The 13,970-nt window shown below is 36.7% G+C and overlaps 1 protein-coding gene across 3 annotated transcripts in view; it reads right to left on the bottom strand.

Annotated features, from left to right (window-relative positions):
• The window catches only part of ARL6 (ADP ribosylation factor like GTPase 6), a 35,607-nt gene that overhangs the window by 19,664 nt on the left and 1,973 nt on the right, over window positions 1–13,970 (bottom strand). For 2 of the 3 annotated variants that reach the window (XM_010358775.2, XM_030939909.1), the window contains exon 2: window positions 12,210–12,359. In XM_010358775.2, coding sequence (XP_010357077.1) covers window positions 12,210–12,332 — 123 coding nt within the window. In that variant the 5' untranslated portion in view covers window positions 12,333–12,359. Of the gene's footprint in view, window positions 1–12,209; window positions 12,360–13,796; window positions 13,951–13,970 lie in introns of those variants that run through there. The other variant, XM_030939902.1, reaches the window with a different exon arrangement.

Below are 13,970 nucleotides of genomic sequence, written 5' to 3'. Positions count from 1 at the left end.
AAATGAACACAATTTTGAGCAGAGATAAGTGCAAAAAATAAATGTTTTGGGGGTGGGAGGCAGCAGAAAGGGGCTGGAAGGTGGCATGGAAGAAAAGTGCTCAGGAATGGTCTCTTTGAGGAGGTGACATCTGACCCAGGAGTGAATGACAGGAGGGGAAGAACCATGACAAGTTATTGACAAAGAACATTCCAGTTAGAGAAATCTGTCAGTGCAACGATCCTGAGGAAGGAAGGAACTTGCCACTGAGGAAATGCAGAAAGCCTAAATGTCTAAAGTGTATTGGGTAAGATAAAGAGTGATGTGTTGAGGTAAGAGACATAAGGGCTTGAAGGCAATGGTAAGGAATTCTGTGTGGAGAAGAGAGTGAAAGGGGGTCAGAGTAGAGTAGGAGACATGTTGACAAGTCCCACTGACAATTAAAATGTATTATACTAACAGTCTAACTTGTTAAATGTCTCCTAGCACTTTCACCAGAAAAACTATTCCTCTGTTTGAATAAAAATATATCCACTTTCTGATCCAGATGCCTAGAAGTTATTATTGACTCCTCCCTTTTTTTACATTCTCTATGTAATCACGCTCTAAGCTTTTTGGTTCTATATCACTAACTTAGTTCAGACCCTTATCATTTCTTGCTTTGAATTACTGTACCAGCCTCCTAATTGCTCCTACTTGGCTCTGCTACCTGGAACAAGTTACTTATTTTTTTCTAAGCCTGGTTTTCTCAAATGTGAAATATGTTATTACTATCCTTAACTCATAAACTTATCATGATAACTACATAGGTTAATGGATGTAAAATACTCAACACAGTAAATGCTCAACAAATGTCTGCTATTATTATAATTATATGCTCACTGATTTCAGTCTCATCCCCAGTTCTTCCCATATTGTCATTATAACTTAAAAAAAATTTCCCTTCAGTTCATCTTGTTGCTTTTATTAAAAAAAAAAATACAGGGAAAAATTTTGCCTCACACTATGACATTCACTCTGGTAGTCTACTTCTGGGAAATTTAAATTCAAGGAAAGACAGAAGCTCAAAATTCACTGGAGCTTAGTCACCTTATAGCATGGTAATGCGCTAGAAGAAAGGCCCTCCAGAGCTGCCCTTGTTTTGCCTTTCTGAAGTTTGTTTACTTAGCTTTTTCCTTTTGCTTCTATCCATTCCAACACCTGATCTAGTATTTTTCCAAAAATATATTTTTGTTTATGTAAGACAAAATTCATTTCCTGCTACTAAGATTCCTGCCTCATACCCTGGGGTTCCTTCATTTCAGAACAACCTTTTGCAATAAGAAGTTTCCTAAGTTTTAATGTTCTCCCAACTTCATTATTTTGATTTTAAGGACTTTAAATGTACCAATCATGTGACAAAATCATCAGCTACTACTATGAGGAAAAAGATAACAATAACAAAATAGGAAGCTAAAGTTTAAAGAAGTCTTAACAGGGTTATTAAAATGTAAAATGTTATTAAAATAGTAACCCTGTCTTCAATGAACTGTAATTAGAACATTTCCCTAGCCTCCCCATGATCACCTAATTTCTTCACAAACTCTTTTTATTTCCAGAGAAACTTGCTATTTTACTTGTAGGAATAAAATTAATAAATTTTCTTTTCTTTCCATCATTTCAAAAGTTCTAGTAGAAAGCAATCAGGAAAAAAAAAGAAACTTCACAAGTTAATCAGGATAGAACAAGATATGTGAGCAATTGCTTCCAGACTGAAGTGGAACTCATTTTCCTCCAATGTATTCTAAAAGATAGTTTACAATATCAGTCTCCCTCTGCTCTATCCAAGAACAAATACATTTGGTCATTCTGAAAATTAGACAGGGAATAGCACAAAGTAAACGAAGAGTGTAGGAATTACAGTCAGCCCTCTGTATCTGTAGCTTCTAAATTCACAGATTTAGCCAACATGAACTGAAAATAATAATTTAAAAAAGATAACAATACTATTTAACAATAAAAACATTACAAATGTATAAATACAATAAACACTATTTGCATAGTATTTACATTGTATTGAAGTATTATTAGTAAACTAGAAATGATTTAAGGTATATGGGAGGATGTGCATAAGTTACATGCAAATACTATACCATTTAATATAGGTAGGAGGGTGGAAGGGGGTGGGTGGGAATATGTGTCCTGGAACAAATCTCCTGTGGTTATTGTATTGCCTGAGTGGAACAAAACATTCTAGACAGGTCAAGGATACACCAACATAACCAGGAACAGAATAAGATTTCTGAGAGAGATCCTATTTGCTTAGTTTAAGTCTGATAAAAATTATATTCTTGGTGGTATCAATCATAATCCCGTGGCCAAAAATAAATATTAAAAAATCATTCAACAATCCACTCATCCAAAGTGCCAAGCATTATTCTAGGTATCTGGGATTCACGGCTGAACAAGAGAAAAACCTATGCTCTTCTATAATGAGAGAAATTTAATAAGCAAGTTATCAAATGAATATGCAAGTTATCAATTGAGCAATTTTAGATTGTTTTAAATATTAAGAATAGGGTGGCGAGGCATGGAGGCTCACACCTGTAATCCCAGCACTTTGGGAGGGCAAGGCGGGTGGATTACCTCAGGTTAGGAGTTCAAGACCAGCCTGGCCAACATGGCGAAACCTTATCCCTACTAAAAATGCAAAAAAAGTAGTGGGGTGTAGTGGCACACGCCTGTAATCCCAGCTACTTGGGAGATTGAGGCAGGAGAATCACTTGAGCCCAGGAAATGGAGGTTGCAATGAGCCAAGATTGTGCCACTACACTCCGATCTGGGTGACAGTGCGAGACCCTGTCTAAAAAAAAAAAAAAAAAAAAAATAGGAATAAGGGTAACATCACCAAAATTAAGTAGAAGCAAGAAGCAATTAGTCTTCACTATCTCCCACAGAAAACCAAACACAAATATCCAGTACTAAGATTAGCACAAGTAATATCCCTTAAGAAAGGAAGAAAGGAAAATAGGAGCTACAAAACAACCAGAGAAAAATTAATTAAATGGCAATTATTAAGTCCTTACCTATCAGTAATAGTATTAAATGTAAATGAACTACATTCTTTAATTAGAAGACACAGAGTGGCTGAATGGATTTAAAAAATTAGTCCCAACTATGTGCTTTCCACAAAAAGCTCATTTCATCTATAAAGATACACACAGGCTGAAAATGAAATGAATAAAGACATTCTATGTAAATAAAAACCAACAAAGAGCAGGAGTAGCTATATTCATATCAGATAAAACAGGTTACAAGTCAAAACTATAAAAAGAGACAAAGTAAACTACCATATGAGGATAAAGGAGTAAATTCGGAATGAGAATATAACAATTGTAAATATACGTGCCTCCAACATGGGAACACCGTAATATATTAAGCAAACATTAATAGAGCTAAAGGGTGAGAAAGATTGCAATACAATAACAGGGGAGGACTTCAACACCCCATTCTCAGTAACAGACAGATCATTCAGACAGAAAAATCAACAATAAAAGAAATCCAAGTTAAACTGAACTCGAGACCAAATGGACCTAATAAACGTTTATACAACATTCCATCCAACAGCTGCAGAATATACATTATCCTCATCATCAAATGGAACATTCTCCAAAACAGATCATATTTTAGGCAACAAAACAAATCTGAACAAATTTTAAAAGGTAGCGATCATATCAAGTATCTTTTCTAACCACAATGGAATAAAACTAGAAATCAATAATGAGAGGAACTTTGGAAACTACAAAAACACACGGAAATTAACATGCTTCCTAATATTCAATGGGTGAATGAAGAAATGAAGAAGGAAATTCAAAAGTTCTTTGTGGTGGTTAATACTAAGTGTCAATTTGATTGGATTGAAGGAGGCAAAGTATTGATCCTGGGTATGTCTGTGAAGGTGCTGCTAAAGGAGATTAACATTTGAGTCAGTGTGCTGGGAAAGGCAGACCCACCTTTAATCTGGGTGGCAACAATCTAATCAGCTGCCAGTGTGGCCAGAATGTACAAAGCAGGCAAAATAACCTGAAAAGGCTAGGCTGGCTTAGCCTCCCAGCCTGTATCTTTCTACCATGTGGACGCTTCTTGCCCTTAAACGTCAGACTCCAGGTTCTTCAGTTTTGGGACTCGGACTGGTTTCCTGGCTCCTTAGCTTGCAGATGGTATATTGTGGGACTTTGTGATCATGTGAGTTAATACTACTTAATGAACTCTCCTTTATATGTATATCTATCTATCCTATTAGTTCTGTCCCTCTAGAGAATCCTGACTAATACAGATTTTGGTACCAGGAGTGGTTCTAGAGGAACAGATTAAGGATGGAGTTCTTTCAGTGGTTTGGGGGTTTCTGGAGTTGGCTGCTTAATATGATTAGACCTCAAAATGCTAAGGATTCTACTTTTAATAGTATGGAGAACACTGTTAGTCCTTGGCGTGAACTGTTTAGAGAGTTATGCAAAATAAATGCATTTGACACTCCTGATTCACTGCTCGTGAGCAGCATGGAGTTTAGTGACTCTATACATAATACTTTTGACCATATGTGGAGAACCAAGGAACACAATGAAGTTGGTTGGTTACTCTTAAGTTCACTGCACAAAGTAATGAAAGAAAATTATGAACCCAGGGATTGTAACTCCCGGCTTCAGAAGCAGATACTGAGCCTCAAATCTGTTACGATTGCCCTGAGTGAGAGTCTTATCTCCTGTAGAGAAAGAGCTGAAATTGTGGACAAACAGGCACAAGCTCTCATATCAGTTGCTGACCTGCAATGAAAGGTGCATGCACAGCCTCGCCAGGAGCCTACTGTTAAAGTGAGGGCATTGATTGGAAAAGAATGGGACCTTGCAACTTGGAATGGGGACGTGTGGGAGGACCCTGATGAAGCTGGGGACACTGAGCTTGTAAACTCTGATGAACCTTTTTTTGCCAGAACAAACAGCTTCCCCATTCCCAGTAGTGGCAACATCCCCTCCCTCACCCCTGCTGCCATCAGACTTTCCACATTTGTCTGAGGAGATAAATCCTGCACTGCCTGGGGCAACAGTGATGACGTCCCCTGAGGCAGCTGCCAGGCAAGATAATGTTGATTCTCCTCAAGAGCCACCCTCAATACCCCCACCTGCTTCTAGATCTATAACTAAAGTCTTGGGGGGCCCCTAGAGGTGAGGTTGAGAGTGTGATCCATGAGGTGGTGTACTACATTCAAAAGGAACTGCTTGAGTTTTCTAATTTATATAAACAGTAATCTGGAGAACAGGCATGGATGGGTATTAAGGGTATGCGATAATGGTGGAAGAAATAGGGTTGGATCAGGCTGAATTTATTGATTTGGGCCTACTAAGTAGGGATTCTGCATTTAATGTTGCAGCTCTGGGAGTTAAAGGTTCTAATAGTATTTGCTTGGTCAGCTGAAATGTGGATTAAAAGATGGCCCACTGTGAGCAAGCTGGAAATGCCTGATCTCCCTTGGTTTAATTTAGAGGACGGGACCCAAAGGCTTAGGAAGACTGGGATGGTGGAATGGATTAGTCACTTTAGACCTACTTATCCCAGCTTGGGGCCGGGGGTGGGGTGGGTCTAGAAGATATACCCTTGACCAGTGCTTTGCGAAATAGATTTGTGAGGGCAGCACCTGCATCTTTGAAGAGCCCTGTTAACGGCTCTTCTCTGTAAGTCAGATCTAACAGTGGAAGTGGCACCACTTACCATTACCCCTAGTGATCCACTAGCAAAATTTTTGCTTTCTGTTTCCATGACATTATGTACAGCTGGCCTAGAGGTCTTAGTTCCAGAGGGGGAATGCTACCACAAGGGGATACAACAATGATTCCATTCAATTGGAAGTTAAGATTGCGACCTGGACACTTTGGGCTCCTCCTACCTTTAAGTCAACAAGCTAAGAAGGGAGTTACAGTGTTGGCTGGGGTGATTGTCTGGGACTATCAAGATGAAATCGGACTATCACTGCACAACGGAGGTAAGGAAGAGTATGCATGGAATACAGGAGATCCATTAGGGCATCTCTTTTTATTACCATGCCTCGTGATTAAGGTCAATGGGAAACTACCACAGCCCAATCCAGCAGGACTACATATAGACCAGACCCTTCAGGAATGAAGGTTTGGGTCACTCTACCAGGAAAAAAACAAAACAAAAAAACCAACCAACCAACCAACAAACAGGACCTGCTGAGGTGCTTGCTGAAGGCAAAGGGAATGTAGAATAGGTAGTAGAAGAAGGTAGTCATCAATACCAGCTATGACCATGTGACCAGTTACAGAAACAAAGACTGTAATTGCCGTGAGCATTTCCTCCTTTTGTTAAAAACATGTTTGTGTACATATAAACTTGTACTATGAAAATATATTCATTTTATTTTCTTTTTCCTTTATCATGTGACATAAGATTTATTAACTTCATTTCAGCATTTAAATTCTGTTGACTTTACGTAATAGCATTTGGGTTGGGGACTGGTATATTTCTGGTTGTAAGAAGGATAGCTGTATTATGTTAGGCGTAATTATGACCTTATTATTGTCCTTATTTGAACATTATGTATGATCTCAGGAGACGTGTATTGACAAGGGGTGGACTTGTGATGGTTAATACTGAGTGTCAACTTGATTGGATTGAATGATGCAAAGTACTGATACTGGGTGTGTCTGTGAGGGTGCTGCCAAAGGAGATTAACATTTGAGTCAGAGGGCTGGGAAAGGCAGACCCACCCTTAATCTGGATGGGTACCATCTAATCAGTTGCCAGTGTGGCCAGAATATATAAAGCAGGCAGAAAAATGTGAAAAGACTGAACTGGCTTAGCCTCCCAGCCTACATCTTTTTCCCATGCTGGATGCTTCCTGTCCTTGAACATCGGACTCCAAGTTCTTCAGTTTTGGGACTCAGACTGGCTTCACTGTTCCTCAGCCTGCAGACAGACTATTGTGGAGCCTTGTGATTGTGTGAGCTAATACTTCTTAAGAAACTCCCCTTTACAAATATCTATCCTATTAGTTCTGTCCCTCTAGAAAACCCTGACTAATACATTCTTAAATGAAAAGGGAAATACAGCATACTAAAATCTATGGATACTGCAAAACCAGCACTAAGCAAGTTTATAGCAATAAACACATATATCAAAAAAGTAATGGCCGAGCGTGGTGGCTCACACCTGTAATCCCAGCACTTTAGGTGGCCAAGGTGGGCAGATCACCTGAGGTCGGGAGTTCGAGACTAGCCTGACCAACATGGAGAAACCCCTCTCAAGTAAAAATACAAAATTAGCAGGGAGTGGTGGTGCATGCCTGTAAGCCCCACTGCTTGGGAGGCTGAGGCAAGAGAATTGCTTGAACCTGGGAGACAGAGGTTGTGGTGAGCCGAGATTGCGCCATTGCACTCCAGCCTGGGAGACAAGAGCGAAACTCCATCTCAAAAAAAAAAAAAAAAAAAAAAAAGTAGCAAGACTTCAAATAACCCAGTGATGCACCTCGAGCAACCAGAAAAGGAAGAACAAATCTAACCCTAAATTAGTAGAAGGAAATAAATAAAGATCATAACAAAAATAAATGAAAGTGAGACTAAAAACATACAAAAGATCAAAGAATCAAAAAGTTGGCTTTTTGAAAATATAAAATTGAGAAGACATTAGCTAAACTAGGAAAAAAATGAAAGAAGATCCAAATAAATGAAATTAGAACTTAAGAACGAGAAATAACAACTGATACCACAGAAATACAAGGGATTATCAGAGATTATTATGAAAAACTATATGCCAACAAATTGGAAAACATAGAAGTGGATAAATTCCTGGACACATTCAACCTACTGAGATTGCAACATGGAAAAATAAAATACCTGAACAGGCCAATAATGAGTAAGGAGATTAAAGCAATAATACAAAGTCTCCCATTAAAGAAAATATTAGGACCTGATGGCTTCACTATGGAATTCTACCAAACGTTTAAACAACAAATACTAATTCAACTCAAACAATCCCAAAAAGTAAAGAGAAGGAAACACTTCCAAACTCATTTTACAAAGCTGGCATTAATCTGACACCTAAACTAGTCAGGAACACAATAATAAAGAAAACTACAGGCCAATATCCCTGATGAACACAGAAGCAAAAATCTTCAACAAAACGGTAGCAAACTGAATCTAACAACCTATTAAAAAGTTCATTCACCATGATCAAGTAGGATTCATCCAAGGGATGCAAGGATGGTTCAACATACACAAATCAATACACGAGCCCATAACATTAATAATATCAAGGACAAAACCACATGATCATTTAAATACATGTTGAAAAAACTTCTGATAAAATTCAACATCTCTTTATGACAAAAACTCAACAAATTGGATTAGAAGAACCATACCTCAAAACAATAAAGGCCAAATAAATGACAAAACCATGGCTAATATGCTAATATTATACTGGTGGAGCTAATATACTGAATGGAGAAAAACTAAAAGCCTTTCCTCTAAACCTGGAATAAGACAAGGATGTTCATTTTCACCACTTTTACTCAAAAACAATACTAGAAGTTCCAGCCAGAGCAATTAGGCAAGAAAAATGAAGGTCATCAGTATTGGAAAGAAAGAACTCAAATTATCCTTGTTTGCAGAAGACATGTTCTTATATTTAGAAAAACCTTAAGACTCTACCAAAAATACTGTTAGAACTGATAAAGAGATGCAGTTAAGTTTCAGCATATAAAAGTCCACATGTAAAAATCAGTAGCATTTATATACACCAAGAACAAACAATCTGAAAATGAAATCAAGAAAGTAATCCCATATATAATAGCTACAAAAATATAAAATACTTAAGAATAAATCCAACCAAAGATCTCTACAATTAAAACTATAAAATACTGATAAAAGACATTGAGGAAGACTTAAAAACATGAAAAGCTATTCTATCTATGCTCATGGATTGAAATAATTGTCACTGTTAAAATATCTATACTACCCGAAGAGATTAGCAGAGCCAATGCAATCCCTATCAATTTACCAGTAACATTCACAGAAATATAAAAAGAATCCTAAAATGTATATGAAACTATAAAAGACCCCAAATAGCCAAAAAATCCTGAGCAAAAACTACAAAGCTGGAGGTACCACACTATCTGACTTCAAACTATACTACAAAGCCATGATAACCAACACAGAATCGTTCTGGCATAAACACACACACATAGACCAACAGAACAGAACAGAGAAGCCAGAAATAAATCAATGTATTTACAGCCAACCCATTTTCCCAAAAGACATACAAGAACATACTTTGGGAAAAGGATAGTCTTATCATGCTGGAACACTGGATAATCACATGTAGAAGGCTGAAACTAGACCCTTATTTCCCACCATATACACAAGTCAAATCAAAATGGATTAAAGACTTAAATCTAAGACCCAAAACTATCAAAGTACTAGGAGAAAACATAGGGAAAATGTTTCAGGACACTGATCTGGGCAGTAAGACCTCAGAAGCACAAGTAACAAAAGCAAAAATAGACAAATGGGACTATATCAAGCTACAAAGCTTCTACATAGCAAAGGAAATAATCAACAAAGTGAAGAGATAATCTACAGAATTACAGAAAATATTTACATAATGTCCACTCAACAAAGGATTAATAATCAGAATATATAGAAGAAACTCAATTCAGTAGCAAGAAAAAAAAATCTGACTAAAAAAAAGGGTAAAAGATCTGAATAGACATTTCTCAAAAGAACACAGACAAACGGCCAATAGGCATATGAAAAAATGCTCATCATCATTAATCATCAGAAAAACATATATCAAACTACAATGAGATATTATTTCACCCCAGTTAAAATGGCCTTTACCAAAAAAGGCAAACAAATAATCAATGCTGGTGAAGATGTGGAAAAGGGGGAACTCTCATAGATTGCTGGTGGGAATGCAAATTAGTGCGGTCACTATGGAAAACAGTATGGCGTTTCCTCATGAAACTAAAAATAGAACTCCTATATGATCCAGCAATCCCACTGCTGAGAATATATCCAAAAAAAGGGAAATCAATGCATCAAAGAGATACGTGCACTCCCAGGTTTATAGCACCACTATTCACAATAGCCAAGATATGGAATAAATTTTTGTCCATCAATGGATGTATGGATAATGAAAATTTGGTACATATACACAGTGGAATATTATTCAGCCATCAAAAAGACTGAAATCCTGTCATTTGCAGCAATATGGACAGAACTGAAGGTCATTAAGTTAAGTGAAATAAGCCAGGTCCAGAAAGACAAGTATCACATGTTCTCACTTGTTTGTGGGATCTAAAAAAGTAGATCTCATAGAGACACAGAGTAGGTGGTTACCAGAGGCTGGGAAGGGTAGTGGGGAGAGAAGGGTGGAGAGAGGTTCATGAACAGGTATAAAAATACAGTTAGATAAAGGAATAAGACTTAGTGTTTGATAATTCAGTAGGGTGACTATAGTTAACAATAATTTACTGTATATTTCAAAATAACCAGAAAAGAAGAATTAGAATGTTCTGAACATATAAAAAAGGTAAATGTTTGAGGTGATGGATATCCCAATGACTCTGATTTGATTATTATGCATTGTATGCATGTATCAAACTATCACATGTAACCCCTAAATTTGTACAACTATTATGTATCAATAAAAAATGATATAAAAACTGGATGATGTGCCAGTGCGAGCATGCATACTGGGGAATGGAATAAAGATTGAAATTTTTGTAAAAGGTATACAGATTCTATCTCTAAGAAAATGACAGCTAAGACTAGACTCTTGAAAAAAGCTATCAGGTTAAAATGTCCTCCCTCTCTCCCTATTCAGTTTAGAAATGCCAGCAACCTCAGTACATTAACAATAAACAAACATAAAGATAGCTTAATAGGAAAAACTAGTTTGTGTCCAGGAAAGAACTACTTATCTAGAAACTGATTTTATCCACAAAAATGAGACAATTTTACTATAAAACGAGATGGGCACTATTTTTTGTAAGGCATTTCCTATTACAGCATTGTATATTTCTATACTTATTTTATTTAATTCCTTAAAAATAATGTTCTAGTAGTGGATGTAAGCTTACAAGAGACTCCTCTCGAGCTTGGTGTGGGAAGGGAGCAAGTGTTGTATCTGTATCTATAACTGAGTGACAGAGGTTTGAAACCCTTCAAGAAGTCCCATTTCAAGTGGCTCCTTGGCTGTTACCATTACCATTAAAAAAAAAAAAAAAGGAAAGCCAGTCACTTCTCTCTGGACCTGGATGTCAGTTTTTCTGATAAGGCAGGAGAGTTGCATAAACATAAAGGCTTAAGAATTGGTGCCAGAAATTAGGAAAGCACTATTAGATAGGCTTTCTTTATATGCACCAGACTTTAACTCATACATCACATGTTAAATGTACTAGCTTTATATATTTTTCAGTTATTACAATATGTCCATACACTTGTAGGTTAAAATCATCTTGCTGGCCGGGCGCGGTGGCTCAAGCCTGTAATCCCAGCACTTTGGGAGGCCGAGACGGGTGGATCACGAGGTCAGGAGATCGAGACCATCCTGGTCTACACGGTGAAACCCCGTCTCTACTAAAAAATACAAAAAACTAGCCGGGCGAGATGGCGGGCGCCTGTAGTCCCAGCTACTCGGGAGGCTGAGGCAGGAGAATGGTGTAAACCCGGGAGACGGAGCTTGCAGTGAGCCGAGATCGCGCCACTGCACTCCAGCCTGGGCGACAGAGCGAGACTCCGTCTCAAAAAAAAAAAAAAAAAAAAAAAAAAAAAAAAAAATCATCTTGCTTACTGTTACTAATATGCATACCATACTTTTGAGAATTGTCTAACTGTCCATAGAACCTATAAAAATGTTTCACCTTTCTCTTCATTTTGCTCCTCCTGTAAGGAAGAAACTAAAAGGAAGGCAATGACATCAAAAAGAAAACTCAGTAAATTTGTGAAGATCTTTTGAAAGAAAAGACATATGAAAATAATATTCCAGTTTAGTAATTAAGATTTACTGTATAAAATACACTGCAAGTTATGGCTGAGGACACTTAAAGGTACTGAAAGGTTAACAGAATTATCTTAACGTGATTATATGTGGTGTTAATGTCATATAACATAATTCTGCACATTAATATTCTTTAGCGGCAGAAAATATATAAAGAATCTAACAAAGATACTTACATTTGAAGGTTTAAGTTTGTTAATGATAGTCGTTTTGCCACTATTATCTAGCCCAAGGCACAAAACATGAACCTCTTTCTTCTTCAGGCCAAGCAAGACTGAAAGTCTGTCTAGCAATCCCATAATGTGACTCAAATATTTACAAACCAGCTGCAATTAAGAAAAAATAAATTATTACCCAAAGGCACCTAAAGTTATGGAAAATATTGGTACATGTATTTTAAAAAGGTAATAATTTAAATACACATAATAATGGTGTGAAAACTATGTCAATGTAGCTTTGCACTTAGTAAACAGAGTATAAGCTGATTACCAGAAAGGAGCCTTAACTGATATGCAGATTTGCAGCTTATAACAGGTGGCAACACAGAACAATGCCTTGGAAATAACATTTCTCTCTGTAATTTATAATATTTAAGAATAAAACATGGTCAGCCTCAGTATCATTTGGAGTCTGCGAATTGTGATACTTGAAAATATGGAAGAATTAGGCTGTAGCCTTTCCAGAAAATCTGAAACAGTGAATGGGCAATGGGGCTCATGTATTCTGATGCTGAAACTCAGAAAGTAGAAGGCAGATCTGAAAAGCAGAGAGCTTTTGAGATTTTGGTTATATCATTTAAGCCACTGTTAAATCTTTATCTGAAGCCAGCCCCATTGTTATATTTTGTAATAATATGAAGTTATAATAAATTCACTGTTTTTTGTTTTTTTGTTTTTTTTGCTTGCTTGGTTATTTCCAGTTTGCGTAGGGTTTTCTGTCAGTAGAAGCAAAGAATCTTGAAACACTTATCTTTATTTCCCCTTATCCTATACATACATCTTTGTAAGTCACCACGAATCCCTTTGTGAAGGTTATGCATAAATACACACACATTCAATTTATTGAACTTTACTAAATATCTGTTTTTTTAACTGTTACTTATCAGAAACATCCTACTAAGTGCTATTTTAAAATAACTTTATCATATTAGTATAGAATAAGAATTTTCATTTCATCATATATTTAATTGTAGATTTTAATTTAGCTTTTTAAAAATCTTAAAAATTTCTTTGTTAAGGTGTCCCTAAAGTTTTCATTTTGCTTGTTCAGTTGTATAGATTCTTCAAAAAAAAAAAATCTTTCCAATGCTAACTGAAAAAAAAAAAAAAAAAAACTATCAGCAATCCAAAAATAGAAGTATTTGGAAGTCAAATAAAACTGCTATGTACACAAAACTTGCTATGTGGTAACTTTATGGCTGTTTATATTCATCTAAGGTACTGTTAAATTTACACTTCAGGTCTCCAAACTAAACTTTTCAAAGGAGCTCACTTTGGGTCCATTGCTCCCCAAACCACTACTTTGTAGTAGGAGGACAGGGAGATCCCTTTTTCCAGCCCCCCACTGTTGCAGGAACTGCTACAATACATCTCTGCACCAAATATTTTTCATTACTCAACAACAGTCACTTTCACAGTTCTCTAATGTTTTTATTCTCATTAAATTGACTTATTCTCATCTCCATCTAAGGTTGCATAAGCAACCTATCATATTACAGTTTCTTCAATACTTTTTATTCCATACAATTTCAGGCAAGGCCATACCTTGAAGGATGTGAGGCTGCAGTAACTTTATCAATAAGAGGCTTCCAAGACAACTGTATCTAAAAGGAGGCTGCATAGTCAACATTTCGCTTACGCCTTTTGGGACATGATTATGGGTAGAAATTTCAAAACTGAGTTTCAGTGATGTCCAGAGAAGAGATGGTACAATGCCAT

The sequence above is a fragment of the Rhinopithecus roxellana genome, chromosome 1, assembly GCF_007565055.1.
Source record: "Rhinopithecus roxellana isolate Shanxi Qingling chromosome 1, ASM756505v1, whole genome shotgun sequence".
Classification (NCBI taxonomy): domain Eukaryota; kingdom Metazoa; phylum Chordata; class Mammalia; order Primates; family Cercopithecidae; genus Rhinopithecus; species Rhinopithecus roxellana.
Note: the sequence above shows the minus strand (reverse complement) of the source record. Positions and strands in the feature narration are given on the sequence as shown.